The sequence below is a fragment of the Sceloporus occidentalis genome, unplaced genomic scaffold (genome assembly GCF_023333645.1).
Source record: "Sceloporus occidentalis isolate IW3139 unplaced genomic scaffold, rSceOcc1.0.p SCAF_4, whole genome shotgun sequence".
Taxonomy (NCBI): domain Eukaryota; kingdom Metazoa; phylum Chordata; class Lepidosauria; order Squamata; family Phrynosomatidae; genus Sceloporus; species Sceloporus occidentalis.
In genome coordinates this window covers 192,236,209-192,249,621 of record NW_028316984.1, presented here as the reverse complement: position 1 = coordinate 192,249,621, position 13,413 = coordinate 192,236,209, and the positions used below count along the sequence as shown (strand labels likewise).

General features: G+C 42.8%; 1 protein-coding gene across 1 annotated transcript in view; it reads left to right on the top strand.

Moving 5' to 3' along the window:
• Nucleotides 1–13,413, top strand: part of MTHFD1 (methylenetetrahydrofolate dehydrogenase, cyclohydrolase and formyltetrahydrofolate synthetase 1) — a 113,875-nt gene that overhangs the window by 30,482 nt on the left and 69,980 nt on the right. The window contains exons 4-8 of the mRNA XM_089522726.1: nucleotides 999–1,052; nucleotides 3,859–3,995; nucleotides 7,255–7,355; nucleotides 9,135–9,271; nucleotides 10,666–10,777. Coding sequence (XP_089378852.1) covers nucleotides 999–1,052; nucleotides 3,859–3,995; nucleotides 7,255–7,355; nucleotides 9,135–9,271; nucleotides 10,666–10,777 — 541 coding nt within the window. The remainder of the gene's footprint in view (nucleotides 1–998; nucleotides 1,053–3,858; nucleotides 3,996–7,254; nucleotides 7,356–9,134; nucleotides 9,272–10,665; nucleotides 10,778–13,413) is intronic.

Sequence of the window (13,413 nt, the reverse complement as noted above, 5' to 3'; positions counted from 1 at the left end):
TTATTTTTGCCCCAGAGTGACCCAAAATGTTCTCTAGAGGGCTAGGAAGGCTGAAAAACATGGCTTTCTGAAATCCCTAGAAGGTGTTTAGGGGCAAAGAGATAGGATATTTTTGAAAGAATGGGGATGGCCAGTGACTGAACCACCAGACTGTGGAAAGCTAAGGTCGCATTTGGCCCCAGGAGACCTTGGATACGTCTTTCTAGTGTGGCATGGTGGTCTGAGTGGTGGACTAAGTCCCTGAAGACCAGGGTTTGAATCCCAGCGCAGCCATGGAAACCCACTAGGTCACCTTGGCCAAGTCACATTCTATCAGCCTCAGAGGATGGCAATGGTAAACCCTCACAATGACATAAAGGCACTGTTGTTGTGCGTTTGAGTCATTTCTGACTTATGTCAACCCTATGCTGAACCTATCATGGGGTTTTATTCAGAGAGAGTTTGTCATTACAGTCGGCCCTCTCCTTACGCGGGGGATCCGATCCGGACCCCTCCACATAAGGTGAATTCCGCCTATGCTCAAGCCCCATTGGAAACGATGGGGCTTGTTCACGGTGGTGCGGCAGTGCGACGGCGTGGTATTCGCATGGGCGCCATGGGCGTGCGCGCCCATTCAATTGAATGGGACGCGCCGCCCCGCGCACTCCCCGCGGCTTGAGCACGTAAGCTCAAGTCCATGTAAAGTGCGCCCGCGTATGACGCGGGTGCGCTGTACCATCCTCTGAGGCTGAGAGCATGTGACCTGCCCAGTGGGCTTATATGGCTGAACGGGAATTTGAACCCTGGTCTCCAGAGTTGGAGTCCAAAGCTCAAACCACATCATGGTGTTTCTCTGTACCTCTCTAAAAATTACCAAAGTTTCTGCGAATGGAGGGCAACAGAGTTCAGCTTAGTTCTCTGTATGAAGCTCCTCAAGGACTTTACAGTTGTCTTGTCACATTTCATCGAATTATGTCTCAACTCATGATTTTTAAAAAAAATCCTTCTTATTTCTCCAGATTGGGATCAATGCCAATCACATCAAGCTGCCAAATACAGCGACAGAAGCTGAGGTAATTGGTTTCTCTTTAAGAATGTACTTGTGTGGAAATGAAGTTTAGTATATTCTATGTTTCTATCCAGATCTTTGAGTGCTATTGTTGATATAACCAAAATGGCAACAGCCATGCAAAAGAGGGCTACTTGGTTTATTTGGGGGGCAATCTAGAGGTTTGCAGGATTCCATATATATGTAACAACACAACAACAATATGTATGTATAAATATGGAGAGCTAGTGTGATGTAGTGGTTTGAATGTTGGACTAGGATACGGGGAGACCAGGGTTTGAATCCCCACTCAGCCATGGAAACCCACAGGGTGACCTTGGGAGAGTCATACTCTCACAGCCTCAGAGGAAGGCAAAGGCAAACTCCCTCTGAACCTGCTAAGAAAACCCTATGGTAGGGTTACCTTGTTGTAGTTGTTGTGTGCCTTCATGTTATTTCTGACTTTATGATGACCCTAAAGCAAACCAATAATGCGGTTTTCTGTGCATGATTTGTTCAGAGGAGGTTTGCCATTGCCTTCTCCTGAGACTGAGTGTCTGTGACTTACCTAAGGTCACCCAGGAGTTTCATGGCCAAGCAGGGAATCAAACCCTGATTGCCAGAATCCTAGTCCAACGCTCAAACCTCTACATCATGCTGGCTCTCCGTATATACATTCATAGCAATAGCAAGTATATTGCAATAGCAGGTAGCAAGTACATGTGTTGCAATAGCAATAGCAAGTACATGCTTTGTTGCTCTTCTTGTTGCATATATATGGAATTCTACAAACCTCTAAATTACCCCACAAGTAGGCCTCCCTCTTTTACATGGCCATTGTACCATGTTGGCTTGCAGGACTGCCTTAAGTCATAAATGGCTTCAAGGTACACAAGAACAACAACCTGCCTGCCTGTCTGTCTGCCTCTGTGCTGTATATTTATATGGGGAATCTTGAGGAGGGAAAGTCACCAAAAAGAACCCATTGAAGACAACATTCTCAAAACACATAAAAGCCAACTGAGGCTGCATCTGCACTGGCGAAATAATTCAGTTTGACACCACTTTAACTGTCATGGGTCAATGCTATGGAGTTCTGGGAATTGTAATTTGTTGTGGCACCAGAGTTCTCTGACAGAGAAGGTGAAATGTCTCACGAAAATACAATTCCCAGAATTCCATAGCATTGAACCATGATAGTTAAAGTGGTTTATTTCTGCAGTGCAGATGAAGCCGGGTGGGGGGGGGGGGGGAGGACGCAAAACACAGAAAGGTGGAACAATGGAATGGACTGACTGGAAAAGGAAAATGGAGGAAGAGAAATTGATATAAAAACTGTTGAGTGAATTTGTCATGTATGAAAGAGAAAGACATCCATAGAAACTAATAGAAAAAAGTACTGTATTTTCTGGCGTATAAGACTACTTTTAACCCAGGAAAATCTTCTCAAAAGTTGGGGGTCGTCTTATACACTGGGGTGTTGTCTTATAGGGCAGGTGTTGAAACTTCCGAGCTGGGCTGGAGAATGTGCGGTCGTTGCATATGGTGGGGGGAGGGAGCTCAGAAACAGCCGTAGCTGCATCCCCAGCAGTACGAAACTGTACAAGTACAGTAGAAGAAAAATTGCTCACCAGGATCCATGGAAAGAAGTGACTTAATGCAGTCCTGATGATGAAGTGAGGGGACACCTCACCGGGAAGATGTAAGTGAAGCTGCATGCGTCTGGGACGCCCGGGGTATGGAAAAAAGAGCCGTCTTTGTGCTACTGCTCTGATAGTCACTTGAATGGGGCTTGAGCATGCGCGGTATTTGGCTTACACAGGGGAGTCAAATGCATGTCATAAGCATTTGAATTAAAATTACCATATTGAAATCAAATCTGATGTTTTTTTATTTTTATTTGGTGTGCGTTGGAAGAGGGGTAGTCTTATACGGCGAGTATAGCCCAAACTCTATATTTTAACTGGAAAAGTTGGGGGTCGTCTTATATGCCCAGTCGTCTTATATGCCAGAAAATACGGGTAATTGTTTTAATGTCACTGGAGCCAGACACCAGTGAGCCCATTCTACTTTAGAAAAAAGCCCAATGATAATTAATATACTTAATGGGCTAAGAATGCTGACTGACATTTGTAGGGGCGGGGAATGATTATTGTTATTGTTAACTGTTACTATTTCTATTTTGCCTTTTCCCTGGTTCAGGACTCAAAGCGGTTTCCAGCAAATAAAACAACACATTGTTAAAAATTCACAAGATAAAAAGTTAAAACAAGATTGAACGATCAAAAATTTAAAACCAGATTAAAACATACATCAATACACAGAGACAAACACAACAGCACAATAGTTAGCAAGATCTAGCACAGAATTTAGATAAGATGAGCATTATATAGGCTGCATCTGCACTGTAGAAATGATCCAGTTTGGCCCCACTTTAACTGCCAAGCCTCACTGCTATGGAATTCTGGGAATTGTAATTTTGTGGGACATTTAGCCTTCTCTGTCAGAGAGCTCTGGTACCACAACAAACTAAAGCTCATAGAATTCCATAGCACTGAGCTGTTGCAGTTGAAGTAGTGTCAAACTGGATTATTACTGCAGTGCGGATGCAGCCTATGTCCCTCAACAAATACCTGTCAAAACAGAAAAGTTATTAATCGGTAATGGGGACAGGGAGCAGAAAAGAGTTGTTGAACCCTGTACAGAATCACACAACACACTGTGGCATTTTATTGCACGGTTCCACTTCGAGACAGATTTTGTAACAGAAGTGAGCAGACAAATTCACAAGTTCTGTGCATTTGTTCACACTCTTGTCTCTTTTTAAACAGGTGCTGAGGTGCATTAATGGCCTAAATGAAGATCCTGCAGTGCATGGATTTATAGTGCAATTGCCTTTGGATTCCAACAAGCCTATCAATACTGAGAAAATAACCAATGCTGTAGCGCCTGAGAAGGATGTGGATGGGTAAGCTTGCTGGCACAGTGAGCATTTGGTTTGCTTGGAAGTAAAATTCTTTCCCCTTCCTACACACAATCTCGTGGAATAATGGTTTCCATTATTCCTTTCAGCACTTATTTAAGTGTTACGGAGAATTGATTTCCAGTAGGTTATTTTCTTGTGAAAACTATGGTACAACAATTGGGGGGTGGGAATTGGGTTCAACAAGATGCACACACACCTTGCGGAAACGAAAAATCTCAGGCTGCATCTGCATTGCAGAAATAATGCACTTTGACACCGTTTTAACTGACCACAGGGCCACTTGTCAGATGCACCTGAAGTGTCGTCTTAGGGTGCATCTGCACTGTAGAAATAATGCAGTTTGACACCACGTCACGTTTTGTAGCTGCATCCTGTGGAATCCTGGAATTTATACCATTCTCTGGCAAAGCGTGCTGGTGCCTCACAAAACTACAAATCTTAGGATTCTATAGGATGGAGCCATGACAGTTAAAGGGCTGTCAAACCACATTACTGCTACTGTGTAAATGCACCCTGAAGGAAGGGCCTCTCCTGATGACCTCAGAGCCATATGATCCTTCATACAGAAAGATATGGGCTGCATCCACATTGCCGAAATAATGTGGATGCAGCCCATTGACACCACTGCCATGGCTGAATGCTATGGAATTCTGGGGCTTGTAGTTTTGTGAGATACTTAGCCTTCTCTGTCAGAGAGCTCTGGTGCCCTAACAAACTACAGATACATACACCTATCACCTTTCACCAGGGGATGGTTCCTTTGATAAGAGTTAAAGTACAGTACTTACATTGACCCGTGGAAAAATCAACTCAGGTTTTTTGGGTCAATTTTTGGACTAAAATTTCTAGAATATATACAGTATTCTACAGATGAAAAATGACTCCTTCTTGCAATAACATTCTGTGCACAATGAAGGTATCTGTGACCAGGGACATGCTTATGACATAGGAAGAACAAATATATGAGGAAAGGTTGAAGAAGCTGGCCATGTTCAGCTTGGTGAAGACTAAGGGGTGACATGATTGCACTCTTTTCGAATATGTAAATATGATCGCCTTAGTCGATGATCTCCGTCTGGGCATCGACAGGGGGAGTGTGACCCTGCTGGTGTTCTTGGACCTCTCAGCGGCCTTCGATACCATTGACCACGGTATCCTTCTGGAACGCCTGAGAGAGTTGGGTATTGGAGGCACTGCCTTGCAGTGGTTCCGGTCCTACCTCTCGGGCAGGTTCCAGATGGTGTCGCTTGGGGACAGTTGTTCGGCCAAGAGGGAGCTCAGATCGGGCGTCCCTCAAGGTGCGATTCTGTCCCCAATGCTGTTTAACATTTACATGAAGCCGCTGGGTGAGATCATCCGGAGACATGGGGCGGGGTGTTATCAGTACGCTGATGACACCCAAATATACTTCTCTATGTCTCAGACTGAAGCAGTGACTAAGGATGGCATCTCTCCTCTGAATGCCTGTCTTGGGGTGGTAAAGGACTGGATGAGGGAAAACTGACTCAAACTGAATCCAGGTAAGACGGAGGTACTCGCTATAGCAATCCCGAAACCAAGAATGGAGTTATGTCAGCCAGTTCTGGATGGGGTCACACTTCCCCTGAAGGATTCTGTTCGCAATCTGGGAGTGCTCCTTGACTCGTCGCTCCAACCGACAGCTCAGGTGGATGCAACAGTCAAGAGCACCTGCTATCAGCTTTGTCTGATACGCCAACTGCACCCCTTCTTAGAGCTGAGGGACCTGGAAACAGTAGTACATGCACTGGTAACCTCTCGATTGGACTTCTGTAATGCGCTCTACTTGGGGCTGCCCTAGTGCCAAGTTTGGAAACTTCAGTTAGTACAAAATATGGCAGCCAGATTGATCACGGGAACTTCTAGGAATGACCATATAACACCGGTCTTGAAGCCCCTGCACTGGCTGCCTATTAGTTTTCAGGCAAAGTACAAGGTGTTGGTGATCACCTTTAAAGCCCTACATGGCTTGGGCCCAGAGTACTTTAGGGAACGCCTTCTTCCCTATTGTCCGTCCCACACGCTAAGGTCCTCTGGAAGAAATCTACTACAGCCAAAAAAACCAAGGCTAACATCAGTCTCCCAGAGGGCGTTTTCTGTTACTGCTCCAAAACTATGGAACGACCTGCCAGAGGAGATCCGTCTTATTTCCACTCTGACAGCTTTTAAGAAATCACTCAAGATGGATCTCTTCCGGCAGGCCTTTCCAGCTTAGTTACCCTCCCCAGATATAGAGATATTTGTCCCCTCATCTGTCTATTCTTCCCCGCCTATCTTTCTGCCAATTTTTTTTGTTTAATGTCTTTAATGTTTTAATACTATTACTGTTTAATTCTGTTTTAGTACTGGGAATGGGGGGGGGGGGTAGGTCTAGGGTTTGATTTTTTTTTTAAACTCTATTGTAATTTGATGTATTTTATTGTTGTAACCTGCCCGGATTCTTCGTGATTGGGCGGGCTAGAAATAAATCTTTATTATTATTATTATTATTATTATTATTATTATTATTATTAAAGGGCTGTCACAGAGAGGGGGGTGCAGTTTTGTTCTCTGCTGCTCCAGAGGGTAGGACCAGGTCTAATGATTTTAAATTACAGAATGGTAGGTTTTGATTTAACATTAGAAGGAACTTCTTGTCAATAAGAGTGCTTCCAATTGCTGAGAGAGATGGTGAGGTTTCTTTCTCTGGATGTCTTCAAAAAGAGGCTGGACATCTTCCTGCTGGGGATACTTTAGCTGGGGGCACTACATTGAGCAGCAGGTTGGATCTGATGGTCAATAGGGACCCCTTCCAACTCTGATGCTAGGAGGAAGTTTAGCTTGTCCTAGCTGCTGGGTTGATTGTTATATAGGCAAGGTAATTCTTTCTTGTCCACAACAGCTTGTGTTATGCTAGTCTATGAAAAAAATTATATACAGTTGACATGGCTTTAACTGACATTACTCCATTTTATGGAATCCTGGGATTCATAGTTTGTTCTGGAGCAGACTAAATATCTCACAAAACTACAAATCCTGGAATTCCATAGTATTGAGTCACGACAGTTAAAGTGGTGTCAAATTGCATTAATTCTCCAGTGTGGACGCAGCCTATGGTAGCCTTTTCCACTATCAAACATCTCTTAGTAAAGACATTTTTCTTAAAGTTCAGGTGGAATGTGGTTTGAATTCATTGATTTAAAAAAAAGTGATTAAATGAGCAATTTTGTTTTTGACTTTTCAGCTTAAGCAGCATCAATGCAGGCAAACTCTCACGTGGTGATCTTGGTGACTGCTTCATCCCATGTACCCCCAAAGGATGCATGGAGCTTATCAGGCAAACAGGTGAGCAAAGAAAGGATATGTGGAATTTTGCATCAGCATAGCCTAAAGTCTTCCTGTGACACAAATTTGAGAAGAATTTATTACTCTGGTGCCCAGTGAACAGATTTTTGCTTTGTTGAGCGTAATCAAGGAAGGGCCAATGCTCTGTGACAAAACATTTACTTTACATACAGAAAGTCCCAGGTTGAAACACTGGTGCAGGTATTTCCAGATAGGGATGTACTGTTTTTTGCAAGAATGTTTTTATTGTTAGTGTATATATAACACTGAGATATTTTGGTCAAAGACCATAAATAAACTATTCTATTCTGTTACCTGAAATCCTGTGGAACTGCTGTCAGTCAATATAAACCAGTAATTCTCATACCTTTCCAAGACTAGGTCCCACCAATCACTTTTCATTAAAAAAATGCCAAGTTTTAAAATTCTAAATATAGAATCTTGGATGGACTATGCCCACCAGGTCCAATATGATCTGTTCTGATTGGCAGAAGTACGTTGTTGTTGTTGTTGTGTGCCTTCAAGTCATTTCTGACTTGTAGCGACTCTAAGACAACACTGGTTTTACTTGACCCTTCCTCTGAAATATAGCCTATATCACTTAGTATTTGTTGATGGTCTGCCATCCAGGTAATAACTAGAGCCAATCCTGCTTTAGCTTTCAAGATCAGACAGGATCTAATGCCTTAAAGACATTTAGGCCTTAAGGTGAATCAATCATGGGGTTTTTCTGGCAAGGTTTGTTCAGAGGAGGTTTAACCTTGCCTTCCCCACTGCCTGAGGCTGAAAGTAGAGCTAGATAGGGCTGGGCGTCCACAAATGTCCAGCCCTACCTTTGCTGCCCATGCGCTATGTTGGCACGCACCCATCCACATGTGGCATGTCATGATGACACACAGGCATCACAGCACCCAAACGGCAGTCTGTGGAAGGGGTGTCATCATGGCATGCGAGCACCATGATGTCGCCCCTTCCAGAAAGCTGCATCTAGTGGTTTCTTTTTGCTCCCGAGAGGGAGTGGATCATTGCCACGGCATGTGGTTGCTGCGGCAACAATCTGGGGCTAAAAGGGGCAGCTTTTGGGCGCTGGTCTATTGAGCCCCTTAGTCTCTGCTTCTTTAGTCCTTTAGTGATAGCCCAAGGTCACCTTTGATGCATAACCAAGCAGGGATTTCAATTTAGCTCCCCTTTGTTCAGAACTCCAAACATCACACTATACTGGTTTGCTTTGACTGGTGGTCAGCAAAAATGGGACAAAGACTATCATGGGGTTTTCTTGGCAAGATTTAGCCTTTGCCATCCTCTGTGGTTGAGAGAATGTGACTTACAATGTCACCCAGTGGGTTTCCATGACTGAGCAGGGATTTGAACTTCACAGAAAACCAGGTGTCATACTGACCAGGGTAAAGGTTGTTTACTCTGGGATCAGGCTGGATCCACCAGATCCATTCCAGTCTACCAGGATTGGGCCTGATCCTGGCCCCAAGGTATTCGCCTGCATCGTCTGATCTGGACAATGCAAGGCTGTGGGGAACACAGGCTTTTTGGCCTGTGTGGACAACCTCAGAGTATCAAGAAAAGGTTTTCCTTGTCTCTTACTCTGGATGCTTAGGATGTAACCCGGAATCCTGTGTGTTTAAAGCAGGCACAGTGAGCTTAAGTATAGGAAGCTTTGGACTGAGAGAGCTATGAAACTATAAAATACATCAGTATAGCAACCCTCAAAATTTGTCCAGGTCTCATGAGGCTTGGATGCTAAATCTGAGTTCTGTGTTTCAGGTGTTCAAGTGGCAGGTAAAAGAGCTGTGGTCATCGGGCGCAGCAAGATAGTTGGGGCTCCAATGCATGACCTGCTGCTCTGGAACCATGCAACAGTGACCACATGCCACTCCAAGACTGCATCATTGGCTGAGGAAGTAAGGCTCAAAGAATGGATATATATTGTCATTGCTGTGCCACTGATTGTTCGTGTGATATAGCACTCTGAGGATTCCAGGAAAGGGAAATGACAACCCTCCAAGAACCTCATACATGTCTCAGTTCTGAGCAACATGGACCAGTTGTTTGACTTTGATTTCACATTACAGAATTATATTTAGAATTCTCAAATGGAGAGCTGTATTGCCTCACCAGATTACTTGTAGGATGCAGCCATGGCAAATTAAGTGGTATCAAAAGGCTGTAATTGTGTACTTTGAAAAAGACCTCTTCCTGAGGCAGTTCTTGCTGCCTGGAGAGTGAGGTGCCAGTTTAGTGTTATAACACTGAACTTAGAGTGGTGGTTATAACACTGAACAAGGAAAGGCAGATGCCATTTCTCTGAAACATTTGTTTTCTCTGAAATAATACTTGTACCTCTGAATAAGAGGTACAGTCCTGGACTATTGTTGTTAATTGCTGTCAAGTTGACTTTGACTTATGGTGACCCTATGAATGAGAGACCTCCAAGTCACTCTGTCATCAACAGCCCTGTTCAAGTCTTGCAGATTGGGGGCCGTGGCTTTTTTAAAATTGAGTCCATTCATTTGTAATGTGGTGAGTCAAAGGCTTTGGTATAAAATACAGGATGGCCTTCCTCTGGAATTCTTTACTGTGCTTCCTTATCCAATGTGTCTTTACAGTATGATCCCTAGTACCTATTTATTTTCTGAACTCAACTTGGACATTGGCATTTCTCACTCTGAATATGGTATGTAGACTATTACATACTATTTCTAGATGACTGTTGATGGCCTGTTGTACAACTGTAGTATTGTAATACTTCAGATTATGCATGAGAGAGTTACATGAGCAACTGTCAAAAACACCTTGTTTGTGGAAAGCTAGTTTGTGAAGAACAGCTGTAATCTAACCTGCTCCCTTATGTATTTACTTATTTAATTTAGGATTCAAGGTGGATTGTAACCAAATTATACTAGATTTCTGTCTGCAAGGGAGAATGTACTGTATTTTTCTTCTCTCTCTCTTTTTTAATGAACGGGGACATTTGAATGAAGGCCCAGAGAATATGCTGAAAGGTAAAATGTCAACTAATCCCAGGGTATTTGGAGATTCGCACTTGGATGCTTCTGGTTTGATCTCAATTCTTGAAATGGAAGCGGTTCACTGGTCAATTCAGCTAATGTGAAAGCAATCATTGGTTAGATGTAAAGCTTGTGACTTAAGATGTTCATATTTTTATTGATCTAAGGAAACCTGATCCTTTCATTTGTTAGTTGAAAACTCACCTTCATACAAGAGGGAGGATTTAACAGGGAAAGGCAGCAAGGCTTGGTTTGACACTTTGATTTGATTCCAAATATTTTTATAGGTCAGTAAAGCCGATATTCTGGTGGTTGCAGCTGGCAAAGCAGAGATGGTGAAAGGTGAATGGATTAAACCTGGTGCCATAGTGATTGACTGTGGAATCAACTACATACCAGGTAACTTTAAAAAGTTGTCTTTTAAGAAATAAGCTTAGAGGTAATGTGATCTGTTTCTTTAATTAGGTCAGATGGTAAAAATTCTAACATAGGTGTAAATTCAATCTGCTCTGAAGGTTTATGTGAGAGAACAGGGGTTGTTGTTGATGATCATGATGATGATGATAATAATAATAAATGTTAAGGAAAATCTGAATTAAATTTCAGAAAAGTTATTGGGTGGGGAAACATTCCCAGTTGTGGGCTGGATCAAAAGTAAAATGATGGGATTAACAGTATCAGTATATTTTAGCATAAAATATGATAAAAAATAATTACCAAAAGGTAACCTTTAAACGAGATATTTTGCCCTTGTAGAATGGGAATAAACAACATAAAAGCTGGAAAACCATCTAAAATAGTTATATGCATATGTGGGGAATCTCAGAGAGCTACATTGGGAGCAAAGGGGAGCAGCCAGCACACCTCACAAGTCTTGGTGGTGCAGTGGTTAAAAGCCTGTACTGCAGCCACTCATTCACATACCATAAGGTTGTGAGTTCAATACCAGCGAAAGGACTCAAGCTCAACTCAGGCTTGCATCCTTCCAAGGAAGTTGCTAAAATGAGTACCCAGATTGTTGGGGGCAATTACCTTACACTTTATAAACGACTTAGAGAGTGCTTAAGTGCACTGATAAGCAGTATAGAAATGTACTTGCTATTGCTATTATTTTTTCCCCAGTCCCACCTTACTGCAAATTTCAAGGTAGGCATGACTCAACTAAAGTGTTACCCAGTGGTTCTCAATGTTTTGGCCCTTTTGATGATCTGCCCTTCAGTTCCAAGAAGCATCAGTTTTGCATAGTCAGTGGATTCTGAGAGTTGAAGTCCAAAACATCTGGAATACAAAAGGTTGAGAAGCACTGGTCTCGGCCAGTCTTATGAGCTGTTTTGGATTCCATATTGGGAGAAGAGAACAAGGTGCAAAGTCATCCAGACATGAAGTCTCATTCAGGTTTATTAGAATGAGGTACGGTGATGTGGAGAGCCAGTGTGGCATAGTAGTTTGAGTGTTGCTCTTCAACTCTGGAGACCAGGGTTCGATTCCCAGCTTGGCCATGAAACTAGGGTGACTGTCAAGTCTTTGTGTGCTGGGGAAGCAGCAGGTGGGAACATAACAAACCAATGCGTACCAAATGGAGGTTGCTTGCCCATTTGTCATAGGGAGCATTAAGATGGCAAGTTTATCAGGTTCTGGATTGTGTGGAATCTGATATGTTAAGGGGACTTTGTCCTGCCTTCTCTTTGGTCACTCTTTTCCCTTCTTCTTTGATCTTGGCTCAGCAATGGCCAGAGAATACACACTCCAAGGCACCAAACTTTACCTCATTTGATTTCTAAGCAGCCAGTTCTGTTCAAATACCTGGCCAGCAAAGGAATCCAAAAAGTCACCTTTAGTTATTTTAATATATGCCTTTAATTTTTTCCCACTTTTTAACATCCTCAGTGTATTATGACTGCTCCATTCTGTGTTAAAAATATAAAATGCAATAAAAAACCAATTACATTGGAGAAGAGAATAAAATATTTCCATCTCTACAATGAAATTAAAACCAGCAGTTGTAATCTCCCACCCACCCCCACCCCCCAATAGTTGTTATAATGCTTGGGAGAATACTTACCAACTCTGAACAAACCTTGAGCCCTTTCACACTACACAATTTGAACATGATGATTCCACTTGAACTGGCTGCTTCCTATGAAATCCTTGGATTTGTAACTTGGTCTCAACAAAAGAGCTTTACAGACTCCAGGATTCTATAAGGCACAGACATAGCAGTTAAATTGGAATCATATTGCTATAATTATGTAGTGGAAATGGGCTTCTGAGCCCATTGGATTTTGGACTTTGATAAGAGATGAACAGTGAATACCAGGAATATCTAGGCAGGCCTAGACATGGTTCCTACCTTAAATCCTAGACAACTGCTGCCAGTCAAGAGTTGACAGTATGGGCAAGGTGGCCCAATCATGTGACAGTTGTCCTGTGTTTTGTAATAAAAGGATCTTCATCTGATCCAAGAAAAAGCAATGGTTAGGATCCTGTTGGCACTTTGTGGTTCTGCAAGGTGGTCTATGGACATAGAGTCCATCCACAGGGCAGAAATAATTGGTTGGACACCGCTTTAGCTGCCATGGCTCAATGCTATGGAATTCTGCAAATGGTAGTTTGTTGTGGCAGCAGAGCTTTGCCATGGCAGTTAAAGTGGTGCCAAACCAGTTTATTTCTGCAGTTTGGATGCAGCCATTGATGGAAGTTTTTGTTCAACACAAAATTTCTGCATTCAATTCAAGGATGTGGACATGAAGTTACACATGATACACACTGTGCATTGAGTTATACCTTGGTTGTGTTGGTTCAGCTGTGCAAGATTACCATTTAACATGAGAGTCATCTCTGCATGCAGAGAATAATGCTCTGCAACTGCTATTTAGGAGCTCAGCCACAGTATGGGATGGGTGACCCATTCCACAGACAGTGTGTTTCCACTAAAAAAAACTCTCATATAATTCATTGCTTCATTCAGACTCTGTCTGGGAGTTAGTAGTATGTTGTTTAGTGTTTCCAATTTATGGTGACCCCAAGGTGAGCCT